General features: G+C 42.5%; 1 protein-coding gene across 4 annotated transcripts in view; it reads left to right on the top strand.

The window, feature by feature from the left end:
* disp3 (dispatched RND transporter family member 3) overlaps nucleotides 1-21,127 on the top strand; it is a 613,218-nt gene that overhangs the window by 350,364 nt on the left and 241,727 nt on the right. For all 4 annotated transcript variants that reach the window (XM_073031674.1, XM_073031672.1, XM_073031673.1 and 1 more), the window contains exon 4: nucleotides 15,065-15,284. In XM_073031674.1, coding sequence (XP_072887775.1) covers nucleotides 15,065-15,284 — 220 coding nt within the window. The remainder of the gene's footprint in view (nucleotides 1-15,064; nucleotides 15,285-21,127) is intronic.

Genomic DNA, 21,127 nt, shown 5'->3' with positions numbered 1-21,127 from the left:
TACCCAACTTCTTCATCTTCCTCCACCTTCAAAACCATCTATGCTATCTCTGTAGTGGTTCTCTCTCTCTCTCTCTCTCTCTCTCTCTCTCTCTCTCGCTCTCGCTCTCGCTCTCGCTCTCGCTCTCGCTCTCTCTCGCTCTCTCGCTCTCTCTCTCTCTCTCTCTCTCTCCATTCTTTGACGAGGTTTACCTGGTAGGACTCCTTGTCTGGATGATGGATTTCGTAGGTGACAGGGCCCATCTTGCTGATCGCTGGCAATAGATGTTGTTACGTATCCTGTAACTGGATCACTTACCAGCAAAGATAGAGAGGTCCACTGAAGTCTGATGGTACCATTTTCAAACGTTTTTATTTATAAAGGGGCACAAAAGTAAGGTTAATACAAACATTCACATACCATAAGTCGTCAATACTCAATCTAAAGCGCAGGTATAGTAATAACCAATAAGAAATAAACTCTATCATTGTCTAGGGGTAATGTATATATTGTCCGCTGTATATCTGAAAGTCTCTTGCGATCACTGCAGTTCTACCAGCTGCCGTCTTTTGTGGTGTCGCATTGGTGCACTCTGTTAAAGAGAGAGAGATAGAGATTAAATGAAACAGTTACCCGGCGGGGTTTTCCAACCTTTAGGAGTTCGATTCGTCGAAGTCTCGTTGGGGAATGGACGCTCACTTGTGGCCTCCCCTGTAGCTAAGCCGTTCTTTCGTGGTGAGGTCGCCAATCCCAGGCAAGGAAAAGACGCACACGAACCCCACCACCGGCTGTCGTTATTAAACGCTGTCACAGGATTTCTAGCGTGTCTTCTGGTGCGTCTGGGGGGCCGTCTTTACAACCCCTCTTTTATCTGAACTCACAGGGTCTCAGATGTCAATCAGGTTGGGATGATGCAATCTCTCTCCATCTCTCCACCCACGTTGCCCTGAGGGTATACACGTAGTACAGTTCCCAATTCACAAAGGTGTCTCCACGAGACAATGACCACCGGCGCCAGCTTTGCCTCGCCGTGAAACGAGGGACACCGCACGTATCTCTCTCTTCTCTTGGGTCATTGACCCCCCCCCCTTCACTAGGGCTCTGGCGATTCTCACAAAGGAGGGGGCTGGGATCATAACAATGTAAAAGGGCTCCATCTGACCTGTGGGCAGCACTGGTTCTCTGACAGTTGGGACATGTGGAACAGTATGATTGAACATCAGTGTATGTAGATTGTGAGCCAAAAGAAACAGGCCCATGGAATGTGTAATATTAATGGTCTGCAATATGTTGGGACAACTAAATGCTTCCCCCCTTTCACATACAGTATACCATTCTCTTCAACGTATTCTTTCCCACATTGATACAGCTTGGCCTCTCCCCCATTTGCCCTTGTCAAATAATAGTTTCAGAGCTGCATTGGCAGCTTGCAATGCAGCAGTATTATCAGACACCTTCCATTCACTGACATCTAACCCTGATACCTCAGTATCATGAACAGGAGAACCAAATTGCTTCTTAATGGGCCATTGCCAAAGTCGTTTTCTAGGCCCCTGAGTTCCGCCCTTGCGCCGACTATCAGAGAAGTCTGGCAGTAGATGCAAACCAGCTTTCGCTCGGGCCTCGGTGACCACCCGATATAACACACTAACAGTAGGACACGGTGAAAGATGATTCAGTATGTGCAGATCCCTCCCCAAAATTATGCCCCCGGTCAAGCAGCCAATTACCCCAACATTTAGTAAGTACATTTGATCTTTTACAACCACAGTAACCTCTACCATAGGATGCGATTTACAGCCTTCTTGAATACATTGCAGTCACTGTAATTAATACTCCTGCCTAGTACAAGACTCTTAATCAGAGACAAGGAACTTCCTGTGTCTAGTAATGCCTGTACTTGTCCATTTACAGTCACTTCATAACAAACAGAATTATCATTTCCCATCTCCCACCCAGGACTGTCACCTTCCCCAACACATAACAAAACCTTGTCAACTTGGACTTCCTTACTAGACACACTGACACCTTAAGGCCCCCTAGGCAGGTGTGGGCATACTGCAGTGCCAGTTTCACAGCTGTCAGGTCTGTTGTCTGGTTTATGTTCTCTGACTCAGGTCCAGGTATCATACATGAAGTAGCTGCTCCAAGATGATTACATCTGCAATCTACTCCTTGGTGTGCTACTCTGGTCATGTCTAGAGCTTTAAGCTGGTGGCAGGTCTCAGTGGGTGTTCCTCGTGGTGGAGTTCTGATTGCTCTGAAGCATTCCCTTCAGGACAGGTGAGATATCAGCTTTCTCCAGTAGTGCCTTCCTCAAGGCAATGTAGTGATTGGACTGGCCCTGTAAGCTTCCAGGGCCTTGCCTGCGAGCAGAGGCACAAGTCCACAGACCCACTCCTCCTGTGGCCATTTCCAAGTTCTTGCCATGCGCTCAAACTGTGCTAGGTAGTTTTCAATGTCTTCACCCTGCTGGTAAAAAGGCATCTTTGGTTCTTTTCTCTGACGTAGTGGTTGTAGGTTGCTTTGAAACTGGGAAGGAGCAGGAGGATAGTCAAAATCCTACCCCTAAATGGAAATGTGTGGTTGTGCTGCTGGAGTAAAGTGTTGTCTTTGGGGCGCTGGTGTGGGGACCGTTACTGCTCACGGGCTCTCCTCATCTGAGATACTGGAGGACCTTGCCTCACACTGCTCCTCAGCTTCATCCAGCTGACTGGCTTGAATCGAGTTCCACAGACCTCAAAGCTCCCCTCTCAGGGCCTCATCCCACTTCCCTTGGACAGAAAGGAAGTCTTTGAATAGCGTAACTAGGTCCAGGTCAGTAGCTGGAACTTTTGAGGAAGGGTCATTTCTTCTGGCACTGCTCTTGGGTCATGCACCCTGTGCCTTGAGCCCGTTCTGCTCCTGATCAGAAGATCTGCTACCTCTAATGATTCATCCTCTTCCTCTTTTGCCCAATGTTACTGCCCTGAGGCTGAAGGCCAGTCCAGTTGACTTTCTTGCAGCTGGCCATCCCACCGCTGTCGACAAATTTTGATGCAGGGGCATTGTATGGCTCTACATTGCTTGAAAATAAAACTGGCTCCACTGAAGTAGCAGGTGCAGGTGTTTTATTAAGTGCTCCCAATTTTTCACACACAGTCCCAAAATGTGAAAATGTATGTTCAGTGAGGAACAATATGATATGCATTTACTCAGATGTAATATTAATACAGATCAACCGATATTTGTCTCCTCCCTCAACCTAGTTCACAAGCACCTACCACAATTAGGGTCTATCTCCAACCACAGCCGGGGGCTTACACTGAGGCCCATTTTATATCTTTAGCCCCAAACCACAAAGGAATGAACAAACCAAAGGAGTGCTCAACAAACACAAATGTAAAGCAGCAAATTATGTATTAATAAACTTAACATTTATTCCCAGCATGTGTTTTGTGTGTTGCTTCGAGGTTGTAAAGTTATTGAAGTGCTGCCAAAGGCCAGTGATAGAGCCCTCTGTCACAGTCTATGAAAGCTTAATGGCACATTGGGTTCTGGACAGAAAGTTTTACCATCACTATAAAACCAGATGAGTGAAAAATTTTGCTTCCTTCAAGTAATATGGTGATTGGTCAAGAAACGACAGCTGATTTCTGGGATCGTCCATGCCATTATTGATAATAAACTAGACTCTAGGGGTCTTTTGGTTCATATACCATATCTTATGATAAAAGCACAAGCTCATTAAGCAGTCAGCAACCTTTCTTCCTGTGTAATGTAGCCTCATCTTCCAATATTTCATTTAAATTCAGTCACAACAGAGTTTCAGTGAGAAATTGGAAATTATTTTGTGTGGTACACAGCAGCATCTCATCTAATTTAAGGGAATTACTGCTGTCTCCTAGGATTAAAGAAAATGCCTTTGTGAATTTAAAATGCCTACACACTTCATCGACAAAAGTCTTGCCACAGCTCAGAAAATATATAATAAAACTCAGACATAAAGCACTTCATGACCAAAGCTGTCAATCTGTTGTGTAAACAAACCGTATTAGAAGGTCTCAAGTCTAAAACTGAGATATAAGTTAATCTTGTTCAAGTGCCTGCCTGAAATATACTCATTTGCAATAATGAATTGGAGACTCTAATCAACTTTAAGTCAATTATTGTCTCCATTAACTCTCCACAGTGACTTATTTTTCAGACTTCATAAACCAATACTCTGCAAAGTAATTTTAGTACCCTTGCTGCTTCCAGAGTATGAGAAAGAAACACAGGAGATTGTCCAAATATCATACTTGTTTCTCTTTGTACTTCGACCATGTCTTAATTATTTCAACACTTTAACTCTTTGATATTGATAATTCTAAGGTCACAATTTCTGATTACTGCTGGAGAGACTTTGAGAGAAACAGACACATTTAACAGTATTCCATTATCGATTTGGTGTCAGTTGTACAAAACTGTTCAAGGTAACAAGCTGCTGTAGGAACTCATCAGGGGAGGCTGTATTTTTGGAGGGAAATGTGAACAGTCGATGATTTGTGCCAAGATCATTCACCTAGACTGAAAGAGTAGAGGGGAGAAAGTGAGTATAAAGGGATAAGGGGAAAGGATGGGGCAAAACTGGCAAAGGAGAGGTGGATTGGCAGATAATCATTTGGAGGAGGGAGGGGTGAAGATAGTGATAAAGATTAAAATGATTCTATACATATAATACTTGCAAATGCTGGATTCTTCATACACTCTTCAGGCCTGTATGAGTTAACAAATGGTCTTTGTATGAGGTTTAATGGGTAAGACTTATTCAGTTACGCTCGGTAACATGGGCTTTAAGTGTGATAAATATCATTGCTTGGAGACCACAATGCACGTCTTGCATTACAATATCTGTAGGTTACACCACTTTAGAGGAAAGATGGTCAAAATTCCAGTGCAACCTCCCTAGGTATACACTCACAACTGTGTGGCTGGGTTTTACTCTAACCCATCCACAGGTTTGCAGATGAGACCACTGTTATGGGCCTTATTTCAAATAGCAATGCATCAGAGTACAGGGAGGAGACAGAGAGAGAGCTTAGTGACATGGCGTCCTGACAGCAACCCTTCTCTCAATGTCAGCAAAAGAGCTGGGCATTCACTGTAGAGATGGAGTAGTGCACACGCCTCCATTTCAATCAATGGTACTGGGATTGAGAGGATTGAAAGGTTCAAGTTCCAGGAAATGAACATCACCAATAGCTTGTCTTGGTTCAGCTCAGTTGACCCCAAGACTAGTAACGCTCACTAACACCTCTATTTCCTCAGAAGCTAAAGACATTTGTCATGCTTCCTGTGGCCCTCATGAATTTTTATCGATCCACCAATGAAAGAATCCTATCCAGGTGCATAATAGCTTGGTAGGGCGACTACTTTTGCCCATCACCATCAGAAACTGCAGAGAGTTGTGGATACAGCTCAGAACATCACGAAGTACAGCTGCCACTCCACAAACTCTGTCTACAATTCATGGTGCCTTGGTAAAGTGATCAACATAATCAAAGGCCCCTCTCTCCCTGGATATTGTCTCTCTTCCCCCTCCAATCAATTAGAAGATAAAAAAACTTTGTAATCATGTACAGCCAAGCTCAAGGACAGCTTCTACCCACTGTTGTAAGACTACCGAATGGCCTTGCAACTTGCATTTGTTACATATTCAGGCAACAATAAATATATGAGTTAGGCAAGGGTTTTTATAACAAATAACACGTTTATTAAACACTGAAAACAAACCCCCCAAAAGTAAACAAATCACTAACGTAACCAGAAATCAGCTGCTGTGCGGCAGCCTAAACAGTTCTTAAAGCAATGAAGCTTAAACAGTTCTTAAATCGATGTTGCAAGAATAGTTCTTTAAAGTAGTATTGCCAAAAGTTCGAAATGCTCACAGTCCATTTAGAAGGAGAGACTTTTTAAAACGATTTAAATTCTCTTTCACGTCGTTTTGCTTCAGTCCCCGAAGTCGAACTTTTCCCACGAAGAATTTTACGAAACGAAACGGCTTAAAGGCACTGACCTTTCCTTTACCGCACTATTCTCAATCCGTTCTGGAATCCCAGGGATTAACACGAGAATAGTCAACGAAATCCTTCCGAATAAGGATCAAACAAGGTCGAACCCGTTTCACCGTCGAAAATCGATTCTCCTCGATCTTTAACTCCCGAACTCCGATCTTCACTCTCCACTGATTCTCAACTAGCAGTATTGTAAAGAAACTGCTGGCAATGACCTTTTAAACTTTAGGCATTAGATAAAACTTCATCTTTCAACTAAACTGCGTCATAACATTAAATCACGCAGTGGCATGAAGTCAACATGGCAAATCCAGCCACGAACTGCCCCTCCTCACAGGGAGGGGTCCTCCTTTTATACCCTGTAAAAAAAAACCTGTCACATGATCTCTACTGGCGGGAAAATAACATCACTCTACCATCACAAGACCATTACCTCAAGTCCAGTATAGCTTCAACCCCAGTCACGTGACAAGGGTACCACTGTCACGTGTCACGGGTACGTAACACATTGCATATTCTCCATTACTGTAACACTGTTCTGCTTTCCATTACTGTTTTCTTGTCTATGACTTCAATGGCCTGTTGTAATGAAATTACCTGTACGAATGGCATACAAAACAAAGTTTTTTGCTATACCTCAGTACTGAAAAAAACAACTTACTAACTTAATTTGCCAGTTCAATTGCAGTGAGCTACCATAGAAATATGCCTCAACTTTCAATAAAACACTACTGTCAACTCTAGGTGATGCCACACATTTAATAATTGCAGAAGGACAATAATCAGAACAAGAATCGCGACATTCTGAATATTAACCGCAAAATGTTTCACCCTGGGTTTGGAGTTTCCTGTCTATTGAGCACAGCTGAGGTGGAATGTTCTCCTGTCTACATAAATACGAGCAAAACCTGGTGTAATATATTGTGAAAAGGCTCTTTATGACCATAAAACATAGGAGCAGAATTAGGCCATTCAGCCCATTCAGTCTGCTCTGCTATTCAAACATGACTGATATATTTTACCCGCTCAACCCTGGTTTGCATTCTCCCACTAAGCTTTGGCACCCTTAATAATCAAGAATCTATCAACATTTAAATGTACACATTGACCTGGCTTCCACCAATTCATCACCCTATGGCGAGAGAAATTTTTCTAATCTCTATTGAAAAACGACATCTTTTTATTCTGATTTTAATGTGATCTCCCATCGTCTTTTTAAACTACAGTGAGCACTGAACTAGAGCCATCAAATGCTCCTCGTACGTTAACCCTTTCATTCCTAGGATCAGTCTCATAAACCTCTTCCGGACCCTATCCAGGGCCAGCATATCTTTCCTTTGGTATGGGACCCAAAACTGTGCACAGTACTCCAAATGTCTGACTAACATCTTCTAAACCTCAGCATTTCATTCTTACTTCCATATTCTACCCCTCTTAAAATAAATGACTATATTGAATTTGACTTCCTTACTACTGATTCAACCTGCTATTTATCCTTTTGGAAATCCTGACTGAGATCTCTCTAGACCATTTGCTCTTCTTATTTCTGGATTCTCCCCCCATTTAGAAAATTGTCTTCATCTTTATTCCTTGTACCAAAGTGCATGGCCATCACTTTCCTACACTGTGTTCCATCTGCTTTTTCTCTAAACATGTCCAAGTTATTCTGCAGACTCCCTGCTTCCTTAACACTACCTTCCCCTCCACTTATCTTTGTATCATCCACAAATCTGACCACAAAATCATCAATTCCATCATCCAGATTATTAACAATGATGGACCCAGCACCAACACCTGTGGACCACCACTACTCACTGTCAGTCTTCTCTCTGTGCTGGTATCTTTCCTGTAAACCATGACCTCCTATCTTGCTTAGCAGACCCATGTGTAGCACCTTGTCAAAGGCCTTCTGAAAATCCAAGAAAACAACATCCAGGTGACTCCTGATGAAGGGTTTCAGCCCGAAACATCGTCACTACCTCCTCCCATAGATGCTGTCTGGCCTGCTGAGTTCTGCCAGCATTTTGTGTTTTTATTTATTTCCAGCATCTGCAGATTCACTCGTGTTGTCCTTAATAATGGACTCTAAAATCTTACCAGCCACTGAAGTCAGGCTAACCATCTGGTAATATCCTGTCTTTTGCTTCCCTTTCTCCTTAAAGAGAAAGGAACCATTCGTGACTCTAGAGGTTCTTAAAGATCACTTCTAAGGCTTCCACAATTTCTTCAGCTACCTCTTTCGGGGACCTGGGATATTGTCCATTTGTCCCAGGTGATTATCCACCTTCAGATCTTTCAGCTTGGCAAGTACCTTCTCCTTAGTAATGGAGACTACACTCACTTCTGCCCCCCTGGCTCTATTAAATTGACGGTATGTTGCTGCTGTCTTCCACAGTGAAGGCTGATGCAAAATACTTATTCACTTCATTCAGTACTACTGTTCCAGCATCATTTGTCAGTGATCTGATGTCCACTCTTGCCTTGCTTTTATTCTTTATGTTTCTGAAAGACTTTATTATACTATTAGCTAACTTACCTTCATATTGAGTCTTTTCTTCCCTTATTGCTCTTTTAGTTGCCTTTTGTTGTTTTTTAAGGTTTCCCAATCCTTTAGTTTCCCACAAAGTTATGTAATATTATATGCCCTCTCTTTTGCTTTTTTGTTATCATTGACTTCCTTTGTCAGCCACTGTTGCATCATACTTCCTTTAAAATGCTTCTTCTTCTTTAGGATGAAATGATCCACCATTTTTTTGTCCTTCATTACTATCTCTCCAGCATAATTTTTGCCTCTCTTTTACTCTTCATGTAGCTTAAAGAACCTTCAGTATTCTCTTTTATATTATTACCTGTGTAAGCTTATCTTCATGTTTCATCTTTGTTCTCCTTATTGCTTTCTTAATTGCCTTTTGTTGGTTTTCAAAACTTTCCAATCATCGAGCTTCCCACTAAATTTTGCTATATTGTATGCCTTTTCTTTTGCTTTTATGCTATATTTGACTGCTCTTGTCAGCCACGGGTGCCTCATTCTCCCTTGGAGTACTACTATTACTTTGAGATGTATCTATACATCACCTTCTGATTTGCTCCCAGAAACTCCAACCATTGCTTCTCTGCCATCATCGCTGCTAGTGTCTCCTTTCAATCAACTTTGGCTAGCTCCTCCCTCATGCCTCTGTAGTTCCCTTAACTGCACTGTAATACTGATATATCTGACATTAGCTTCTTCCTCTCATGCTACACGGTAAATTCTAGCAAATTATGATCACAGGAAGCACAGTAGTGCTTACAGGGCTGCTGTGAATCAGTGGACTGGACTGTATTGAGGGATTCATCTTTGAATCTGGATGAGTATGCTGCAGTTGTTACTGACTTCATTTTTAAAACCTATATGGATGAGTGTGTGCCTATGAGAACTTACTTTACTTTATTACTTTATTGTTGCCAAACAATAGAGCGTGCAATCATCACAGTGATATTTGAGTCTGTGCTCCCTGGAGTGTGACTTGCTGGACATTCCCAAACCAAAAACCATGGATGAACTGGGAGTTTTGTTGTCTGCTGAGGCCCAGATCTGTGGCATTTAAGTCTGGTGACCCAGGTCTGTATAAGCAAACAAGGTATAACTTGTGGAGGGCTATTTCAAGAGTAAAGAGACAATTCCGAGTGAGGTTGTCAGTGACATCGGATACGCAACAGCTCTGGCAGGGTTTACAAAACATTACTTCCTACAAAGCAAAACCCAATAGCATGAATGGCAGTGATGCTTCACTACCAGATGAACTCAACTCCTTCTATGCCCACTTTGAAAGGGGGTATATGACTAGATCTGTGTAGATCCCTGATACACCTGGGGACCCCATGATCTCTGTCTCGGAGGCCAATATCAGGCTGTCTTTCAGGAGGGTGAACCTTTGCAAGGTGGCAGGCCCTAATGGAGTTCCTGGTAATGCTCTTAAAACTTGTACCAACCAACCAGTGGGAGTATTCAAGGACATTGAAAGCCTCTCACTGCTACAGTCAGAAGTTCCCACCTCCTTCAGAAAGGCAAGAATTATACCAGGCCTAAGAAGAGTAGTATGAGAAGTATTTGTATCCTCTTCTCACAAATCCTCCGTCTCCGTCGCATCTGCTCTCAGGATGAGGCTTTTCATTCCAGGACAAAGGAGATGTCTTCCTTTTTTAAACAAAGGGGCTTCCCTTCTTCCACCATCAACTCTGCTCTCAAATGCATCTCTCCTGTTTCCGGCACATCTGCCCTCACCCCATCCACCCACTACCCCACTCGGGATAGGGTTCCCCCTGTCCTCACCTACCACCCTACCAGCCTCTAGGACCAACGTATAATTCTCTGTAACTTCCGCCACCTCCAACAGGATTCGACTACCAAGCACATCTTTTCCCTCCCCCGCCTTCCTGCTTTCCACAGGGATTGCTTCCTACGAGACTCCCTTGTCCATTCATTCCCCCCATCCCTTCCCACTGATCTCCCTCCTGGCACTTATCCTTGCAAGCCCTACAAGTCCTACACCTGCCCTTACACTTTCTCCCTCACCACCATTCAATGCCCCAGGCAGTCCTTCCAGGTGAGGTGACACTTCACCTGTGAGTCAGCTGGTGTGGTATACTGCGTCCGGTGCTCTCTGTGTGGCCTTTTATATATTGGTGAGACCCGACGCAGACTGGGAGACCGTTTCGCTGAACACCTACACTCTGTCCGCCAGAGCAAGCAGGATCTCCCAGTGGCCACACATTTTAATTCCACGTCCCATTCCCATTCTGATATGTCTATCCATGGCCTCCTCTACTGTCAAGATGAAGCCACACTCAGGTTGGAGGAACAACACCTTATATACCGGCTGAGTAGCCTCTAACCTGATGGCATGAACATTGACTTCTCTAACTTCCGTTAATGCCCCTCCTCCCCTTATTACCCCATCCCTGATATAGTTAACTTTTTCCCCCTCCTCTTTTTTTTTCTTTCTTTCTGCCCATCACTCTGCCTGTTCTCCATCTCCTTCTGGTGCTCTCCTCCCCCTTTCTTTCTCCCTAGGCCTCCCATCCCATGATCCTTTCCCTTCTCCAGCTCTGTATCCCTTTTGCCTATCACCTTTCCAGCTCTCAGCTTCACCCCACCCCCTCCGGTCTTCTCCTATCGTTTCGCATTTTCCCCTCCCCCTCCTACTTTCAAATCTCTTAGTATCTTTCCTTTCAGTTAGTCCTGACGAAGGGTCTCGGCCCGAAACATCGACAGCACTTCTCCCTCTAGATGCTGCCTGACCTGCTGCGTTCCACCTGCATTTTGTGTGTGCAACTTTATTCGCCATATACACTCAGTGGCCACTTTATTAGGTACATCTGTACACCTGCTCATTTATGTAAATAACTAATCAGCCATCATGTGGCAGCAACTCAGTGTGTAAAAGCATGCGGACACGGCCTATGTGATTTCGACCGGGAAATGATTGTTGGTGCCAGGCAAGGTGGTTTGAGTATCACAGAAGCTGCTGATCTGCGATTTCCTGAAGTTTACAGAGAATGGTGTGAGAAACTGAAAAAGCATACAGTGAGTGGCAGTTCTATGGACAAAGACACCTTGTTAGTGAGAGACAAACAAATCTGCAGATGCTGGAAATCCTAGCAACATGCATAAATTGCTGGAGGAGCTCAGCAGACCAGGCAGCACCTGTGGAAAAGAGTAAACAGTTGACATTTTGGGCCAAGACCCTTCATCAGGACTATACCATACAGGATGTACCTGATAAGGTGGCCACTGACTGTATGTTTACTGTAGTGTGTTGGTCAGGGTGCAACATGCATTAAAAAGCAACAACTTTCAAGAAAAAAGAATGATATAAAAGTTAAAAATGTACATAATTACATAAATAGCATCATGAATTTACAATGTAAACTGCATTATAAAAAGGGATTTAAAATGTTTATGGTGCATTGCAGTTATGGGGGGGGGAGTAATAGATAGGGGGAGGTGGGGAGGACTAGCTAGCATGGCTGATCAGATTAATTGCTTGGGGGAAGAAACTTTTAAGATGGCATGCAGTTTTTGTTTTAATGGCCCTCTAGCAATTTCCAGAAGGGAGCTTTTCGAAAAAGCAATTTGCAAGGTGGGTAGTGTTCACAATAATTTTCCTGCCCACTTCTTTGTCCTGGACACATACACGTCCTGTAGTAATGGTAAACTGTAGCCAATGACCTACTCTGTTGACCTGACATTTCGTTTTAGTTTTCTCATAGTGTGAGAGGATGCTACACCAAGCCAGACAATAATGACTGATGTGAGGATGCTGTCTTTGACAGCAGTGTAGAATTGCACCAGTAGGCTCCAGGGATGATGGAATTGTACCAATTACTATAAGAAGTACATCCTCCGACAAACCCTTTTGATAATGAAAGAGATATGGTTTTTCATCGCAACCATCCATGAAAACAGAGGAGTGCCCCAAAGAATGAATGATAGTTAAATGTTAGAACCCTAAAGTCCCGTGGAAAATATGATGCCCAGGAACCTGAATATTGAAATGGTGCTAATTGTAGATTTGTTGGCGATGAATGGGTGGAGAGGAGACACATTTCTCCTCAATTCAGTATGCAGCTCCATGGTTTTGAGGCATTCAGGTCCAATTTGTTGTGATTGCACCAGGACCCTAGCTTATTTACTTCCTGGTATCACTTAGGTTTGTCTCCTCTGGTGACGTGTCCAATGAAAATGGTGTCATCAGTGAACTTTACCAATTTAACCGATGGATGACTGGAGACACGGTCATTGGTGTATAGAGAAATGGGAGATGGGAGAGAACTTTAATAACTTTCACACTGTCATAATGTAGAAGTCATCTACAATAGACTCTGAAAGCTTTAAAAGGTAAAACAAGTATTTCCAACATTTACTATTTTTTTATTTCTAAGAAAAAGTCATGTATCCTGACACATTGTACATGCTTTAATGTAGTTAATATAGGTACTGAATTTCCCTATGTTTTAGCAATCTCACTACAAGGAAATGCACTCAATTCCACACACAAGCACACACACCACTCCTGCGGTAATTAAATTTCGAGGATACAGCACTGTTTTCACCCTTGGGCAAATGATGTGAGATTTTCTGCACTCCAAAACCCAGATAGCAAAAGCAGCTGTTGGCTCTTGTTTGGATGATTTGAATTGTTTTGCTCTCCACAGATGCTGCTGAATATTTCCATCTCTACTCTTGAGTAATTCTCTCATGATGTGATTTCCCTGATTACACAGAAGATACTTTTTATTTCTCAGATTTAACCCCTACCCATCTCAGACAAGGTACCAGCTGGTTAGAAGGAGTAGGAGAGAAGACCAGACAAATTGGGAAGTGGTTCTGCTGTATTATATGAAAAACCATAGCTTTTAAGAAAATGTAATAATTTTTAAAATAAGTTGATGGCTGAAGGAATTACACTTATTTGTCTTAATGATTTTCAGGGAAAACAAAATCTCCCAAGACTTCTTAGCTCTGATCTGACTCTTCTGACTTTGGTCAAATGGGAATCTGATGTGTGGAGATGCATCATTTTAAGCAAGCTTCTGAACCCAGTTTAAAGCATAAGGAATATCCTGCATATTGTTTTGCTCATTATCTGGATTTGATATGTGTGTTTTTTCATTTGGCATATGGATCCCCACTTTGTAGATAGAGCAGTCCCCAGTAGCAGGCTTAAGCTCTGCCTTGCATAGGGAACTACACCAGTTTAAATGTCATTCAGATCAATTTTTTTACCTTCAATTTCAGGCAGCAGATGGCAAGATTAGAGTTGATTTTCAATCTGTGTCTCTTGTGCCTTATTGTTAGGTATGAGTGCATGGATCCATCACAGGCCGAGCTCACTAATGTATTACAAAGCAAGAAAACCTTGTGTTGATTTTTCATTTAACCACGCATCTCTGAGACAACTCAAGATTGTCAACATAAGATGAATTACTTCAAAATGAAGCAATGTTTATTATGTAGACATACATAAATCAATAGTGTGTATTGTGTATGGGGTTTGAAGTAAGTTAGATAATCATTAGGAATTCATAAATCACTGACTGCTGCTGACAACATCTGTGTCTAACCCCTCCAGCAAAAAAAAACACTGTACAGGGTACCACACAGGGTGGAACATTACACTAAGAGTGCACCACAGGTGACAGTAGAATATTTAAGATGACTTAACAGCATTGTTTTAAACATTGCTGAATAGTACATCTTCTAAAAAAAAGCTTTCTTAAGGCCTTGGCCCAACTTACTGTATATTTTAGGATGACCAAATCTTGGTGTGTCGAATTGTTAATTTAAAATTGAAGGAGTAAAATTGTAAAATTGTAAAATTGTCTTTCAAAGACAAATGCTGGAAATCTGAAATATATTAGAAAATGGTGACTTCTCAGCAGTCCAGGCAGCATCCGTGGTGTAACACACAAGAGTTCAACGTTTCAGATCATCAAATTCATCCTGCTAAAGAGTCTCAGCTCAAAACGTCGACTGTACTCTTTTCCATAGATGCTGCCTGGCCTGCTGAGTTCCTCCAGCATTTTGTGTGTGCTGTTTCTATTTTCAGCATCTGCAGACTTTATCTTGTTTCAGATCATTTTAGGTTTCGATGACTTGAAATCACTCCACAGATGCTACTGAATATTTCCATCTCTAGTCTTGAGTATTTCTCTCATGATGTGATCCCTTTGATTGCACAGAAGATCCTTTTTATTTCTCAGGTTAAACCTCTACCCATCTTAGACGAGGTACCAGCTGGTTAGAAGGAGTAGGAGAGAAGACCAGACAAATTGGGAAATGGTCTTAAAATGGTTCTGTTGTATTATGTGAAAAACCCTAGATTTTAAGAAGATGTAAGAACTAAAAAATAAATTGAAGGCTGAAGGAATGTCACTGTATTTGTTTTAATGATATTCCAGGGAAAAGAAAAATTTCCAAGACTTGTTATCCTTGATTTGACTTGCATATCCTGCATATTGTTTTGCTTATTAACTGGGTGTGATGCATGTATCTTTTAATTTGACAGGCTCTCTCCAGCTGGCTATTACTCACCCTGAGTTTTACTGGTACGTTGATGAAGGTCTCACAGCAGAAAACATGAAAAGTTCGCTGCTTCGTAGTGAGATTCTGTTTGGAGCCCCACTTCCCAACTACTACTCAGTGGATGATCGGTGGGAAGAGCAACACAAAAAATTTCAGCAATTTGTAATCTCCTACGTTGACCTGCTGGCTTCACAGTCCACTGAGTGAGTACATTAAGTGTGCAATTCTGCTTGAGAGAAGTATTGATTTTACATGGCAACTTGTATGCATATACAAAGTTGGGTAATAAAGACTGGTGGTAGCGGGTATGGACAGGCAAGTTAGTGGGTGAAGGTCTGATCAGCAGGTGCCTGGGGTAAGTAACTGTTTAGGAGTCTCAAGCAACACACACAAAATGGTAGTGGAACACAACAGGCCAGGCAGCATCTGTAGGGAGAAGCACTGTCGACGTTTTGGGCTGAGACCCTTCGTCAGGACTAACATTAGGAGTCTGATGGTCCTGGCGTGGATGCAATGTAGCCTCCTCCCTGATGGGAATGGGACAAACAGTCCATGAGCACAGTGGGTAGGGTCATTCATGATGTTAGTGGCCCTTTTCCAGTACCTACCCATCGTAGAACCTTTCAGTCTGCCACCATGCGTTTTCCGTACCATGCAGTGATGTAACTTGGGAGGATGCTCTCTACTGTGCATTTGTTGAATGACGTGAGTATAGATGCGCATAGCACCGCTCTTCACATCCTCTCAAAGTAGAGGTGTTGGTTAGCTTTCCTAATTGTGCAAAAGTGTGTAATGAGATCATGAGAAGTTGTGCGAATTGTGCAGTCCCAGGAATTCGAAGCTAATCGCAGTTTCCATTGCTGTGCTGCTGATGTAAAAAGGGGTGTTAGTTTTCCTGAAGTTGATAGCCATCTCCTTTGCCTTGAAAAAAATTGAGGAAGAGGTTATTTGCCTGCCATCAGGCCTCAAGATCTTCCATCCTGTCTGTACGCCATTTTATTGTTTTTTTTTATACCCCCAGGTTCAGTCCCCTGCTACCTACATCCATGATCTTTTCAATAATTTCAAGTTCCCTAGGCTTAGTCATCTCATTTTCACCATGGATGTCCTGTCCCTATACACCTCCATGCCCTGCTTCTTTCAATTTTGATTTCTTTCTGGACATTGGACCCAACCAGTTCCACTCCACCACCGCTGTCCTCCATCTGGTGGGACGTCCTCACTGTCAATAATTTCTCCTTTGGCTTCTCCCACTTCCTCCAAACAAAAAGTGTAGCCCTGGGCACTGGCTTGGGTCCCAGTTATGCCTGCCTTTTTGTTGGCTACGTGGAACAGTCTACGTTTCAAGCCTAAAATAGTATCACTCCCCAACTTTTTCTATGCTGCATCGACGACTGCATTTGTGCTACTTCCTGCACCCATGTGGAGCTTATTGACTTTATCAACTTTGCTTCCAACTTCCACCCTGCCCTTAAATTTACCTGGTCCATTTCCGACACCTCCCTCCCCTTTCTCGATCTCTCCGCGTCTATCTCACAGATAGCTTTTCTACTGATGTCTGTTATAAGCCCACAGACTCTCACAGCTACCTGGATTATACCTGTTCCCAGTATGTTACTTGTAAAAATGCCATCCACTTCTCTCAATTCCTCTGTCTCCAGCACATTTGCTCTCAGGATAAGGCTTTTCATTCCAGAACAAAGGAGATGTTCTCCATCTTCCAAGAAAGGGGCTTCCCTTCCTCCACCACCAATGCTACCCTCAACCGCATCTCTTCCATTTCAAATGTTGACTGTACTCTTTTCCATAGATGCTGCCTGGCCTTCGGAGTTTCTCGGGGTGGTGGTGGTGGTGGTGGTGGTGGTGGTGGTGGTGGTGGTGGTGGTGGTGGTGGTGGTGGTGGTGTGTGTGTGTGTGTGTGTGTGTGTGTGTGTGTGTGTGTGTGTGTGTGTGTGTGTGTGTGTGTGTGTGTGTGTGTGTGTGTGTGTGTGTGTGTGTGTGTGTGTGTGTTCTGTAGATTTTCTCTTGTTAATGACTGTTTACTCAGGTGACCTAAATTGAACACAAGATTCCAAATTTAGCCTGTCAAACATCTTATACAACTTTGGCATAACATCCCAGAAAACATCTTTTAAGATGTCTGCACATTGTGCAGGCTGTAGTGCCGCTGGCTAGCAGCTCCAGGAACTGGAGTTCAGTCATGCCTGGGGGTACTGTCTGTGTGCAGTTTACTATTTCCCTTTGTGACTGCATGGGTTTCCTCCCTCATTACCAGAGATGTGCTAGTTGGTGGATTCAGAAACTGCTGTATAATTCCTGCAGTGCAGGTGGGCAACAGGAAAAGTGGGAGTGTGGAGAGCCGAAAGAGATGCAAAATGAAGAACTAATTTAGTATACGACTAAGTGTTGCCGGTCAACACACACATACTGTATGTGCTGAAGGGTCAGCTTGCATGCTTTACGACTAGCACGCTTCTTTTTATGTCTTATTCCAGCATTCTCCCCGTGCTGAAAGTTATGATTAAAACATTCACGGCAATCTTCCATTCGATCCCCAGAGTAATCATTCCTCAAGTGATGTTCGTTCAGTGGGCTCTCGGCTGAGTAGCTGGGTCTGCCCCCATCACTCATTGTTCACACATCTGCCCTTCCACCCTGCTTGACATTTCGGATGGTGGCTGCAGGCAGAGCTTGACATTTCCCATTCCCTCGCTTTGGGAACTGAGGTTACTTGCATTAACACTGCCACAGTCCTACACACTGTCCCAAGGCAAACATAGACTAATCACAGCTGAGATGACCAGTTCCACAGTGAAAGGGAAGCTGTTTTACACAAAGTTAACAAACCTCGTTTTCTTGCATTTTTAATTTAGTTGCAATCATCATTTAGAAGTAGGAAGATTTTTTTTCCCAAATGCACCTGGTCCTCTTCTTTCATACTGTGCATAGCTCTGTTTTTGTGATGGATTTGTTTTATTGTCATGCAATATTTTTCCCACTGACTTGACCCGCATTCTGCAGAGTATCATTCTGGAACATCGATAATTCCTTTCCTCTTACAGATGTTCTCCAGCAGATTGCCCATTTCTCCAGATTACAGCATCTGACGTCTCCTGTCAACCAATATGAGAATCAGAATCAGGTTTATTGTCACTGACGAAAGTCATGAAATTTGTTGTTTTGTGTCAGGCATAAAAATTGTGATGAGTTATAATAGATTGGTATCAGATAGACTGATACTGGTTGGTTAGATAGAAAGATAGATAGATAGCCCATCCAGAAACTTGATGGCAAAGGGGAAAAAGCTTGCTGTTAAGATGTTGACAGTCGGTCTTGTTCAGGCTCCTTTACCTCCTCATCCTGGTAGTGATGAAAAGAGGGCATATCCAGATGGCAAAGGTGAGAGGCTCGTTTCCATGATGAAGCTGGCTGAATCTAATATCCTCTGCAGCCTCTTTCAATCCTGCACATTGGTGCCTCAATAACAGCATCAAAACAGTGGAATTACATATCTTTTTAATTCTTTATACAAGTCACTTGGCTCATGGAGCCAATGCTAGCTCAACAACCCAACAATCTGATTCCTCTACTCAGGGGTTCCCAACCTGGGGTCCATGGATGCCTTGCTTAAAGGTTGGAAACTCCTGTTCTAATGTATCTTCCCTCACATGAATATCAAGCCTGCCCTGACCCTGCTACCTCTTACCGTTACCAGGGATAATTTATTGTAATCAATTAACTGATCAGTCAGCACTTCTCTGGGATGTGGGATGAAACCAAAGCAACCAGGTGCAACCCATGCTTTCAGAGAGAGAATGTGAAGACTCTACACAGGTATCATAGGAGGTTAAACTCAAACCAAAGTCACCAGAAGCTGTGAGGAAGCAGCACCACCTGCTGTACCAGTGTGCTGCCAGTTTAGCCCGGACTGGGTAAGGAAGGACAATCTAATGAACCACACAGATTTGTTTCTCTTAATGGTGATTGGATAGCCTTATGATTGCCATTATTGAAATTATTCCAGATTTATTGAAATGACTTAAATTTAAATTCACATGCCTCAGAAGGACTTGAGCTCATTCTCCATTTCAATATTCCAAGCTATTAGATGCCAGTCCGATGATTTAACCAGCATGCCACAATTCCCCAGATCTGGGTATCCCTGCAGCTGTTTGGCATGCGGCATAGTGGTAACTGTGCTATTCTCAAGGGGAAAGAAATAAGCATGCTCCCAGAACTATGCAGAGTGAGTAAATCACAATCACAGTGGTTATGACATGCTAATCCCGGACAGATTGCCTATTGTTAAATTGTTCAACAAGTTCTGGCAGCAGGGCAACGTTATGATCAAGGAGGGAAGATGACTATTTTCTCGTGCCAAATAATGATAAAATTATAAAATAAATTACCAGGGAAGTACATAGCATAAATACGTTCATCTTTTAAGTGCGACTGTAGGGAGTTTCAGGCCAGAAAACAAATCACGAAGATCTCATGCTGCACAGACCTTAGCAATGTGAACAAAGGTTCAGGTTTTTCACCTTGAGAAAAATGTGCAAGATGCCTTCTTCTCATTACTACCCTCTACAAGGAGGTGTAGGAACTTGAAGATCCACAGCTTCTTCCTCTCTGCCACCAGATTTTTGAACGGTCCTCGAACCCATGAACACTGCTTCACTATTCCTCTTTTACAGTGCCTAACTTTTACTGCAGCTCATAATTTTTTTATGTTCTGCACTGTAGTGTTGTCGTAAAACTCCAGATTTCACGACATATGTCAATGACAATAAAACTGATTTTGATTCCAATTCTGAAGGTTTTAAGCCGTATACAAAAAGTAACCCTATAACCCAACTGCAGCAATAGAATAAGGGGCTTCATGGTGCAGATGGACCAAATTCATTACTCTTCTGAATCAATGAGTGACATGAAATTCTGAAATGAAAACAGAAAAATGCTCGGTGTACTCAACAGGTCAGGCAGCACCACTGGAGGGAGAAACAGAGATAATGTTTCTTGAAACTTTGTTTCTCTCTCCACAGATGCTGCCTTACCTACTGAGATCCTCAGCATTTTCTTTTTTTTTGTTTGATTTCTAACATCTTCAGTTTTCTGTTTTTCAACCATATTAAATTCTGATTAGTCTGGACACAGATCAGATTCCTGAAAGCACTTTCAGAAAGCGTTTGGCTTTTGTGCTGCTGCATAATAAAAGCTTTACATGTGCTTGAGCAATGATGAGTTAAGTGGCCTTCCTCATCAAAATCAATTTTGTGTAGAAATAATTGGTTAAGATGTAGAGATGGTTTGTTGATTGATAAACGTAACTGTTCCCAACCTGCTGGGTATCCCAGCATTTTGAACTTGTGTTCATCTTTTCACTGATACATATATAACTTCGATTGTAGGGGCTCTTATTTCTGTATGACTGCCCTAGTGATATATGGCATGAATGAAAAGCAAGCTGAATTACAAAATGATATAGATTGGGAAAAATCCATTTGAAGGAAATGTATTTTAATGATGGAAAACGAAGCCCACTCCACACATATCCTGCGATCTGGTTACCCTTCACGGTGTCTTTTATCCACTTTATATTCAGTTACATATGCCATAAGCTCTGCAGTCATTCCACAGTGCTGATCTCTTTGTTTCGCTCCTTCCCCTCAGTGTGTAGTCATTTTCTCTACTGCATTCACATGAATACTGACAGTAGAGTGGCAGAGAGATTAGCATCCATCATTTGCTTTTTAAATGGAACTCTAAGCCAGGGGGATCAGGTCTGCACAATGAAGGAATATTGAAAGGTTTCTTGGGAGATCTTGGCCGAGAATAAACGTTCCTTGTAATAGTAAAATAATATCCAGTAATGAATTATCTTGTGACATAGAGAAGTCGTGGGAATGTCAGATGATTTGGCACATTGTTAAAACTGAGAACGCATTTCAAATGCACTATAAATATTAATATTGCACTAAATCAAAGTTACTGGTGCTGCAATTTGCTAAAATGTTGACTGATCAAAATATCTCTCTGAAGCAATTTA

The sequence above is a fragment of the Hemitrygon akajei genome, chromosome 29 (genome assembly GCF_048418815.1).
Source record: "Hemitrygon akajei chromosome 29, sHemAka1.3, whole genome shotgun sequence".
Taxonomy (NCBI): Eukaryota; Metazoa; Chordata; class Chondrichthyes; order Myliobatiformes; family Dasyatidae; genus Hemitrygon; species Hemitrygon akajei.
Note: the sequence above shows the minus strand (reverse complement) of the source record. Positions and strands in the feature narration are given on the sequence as shown.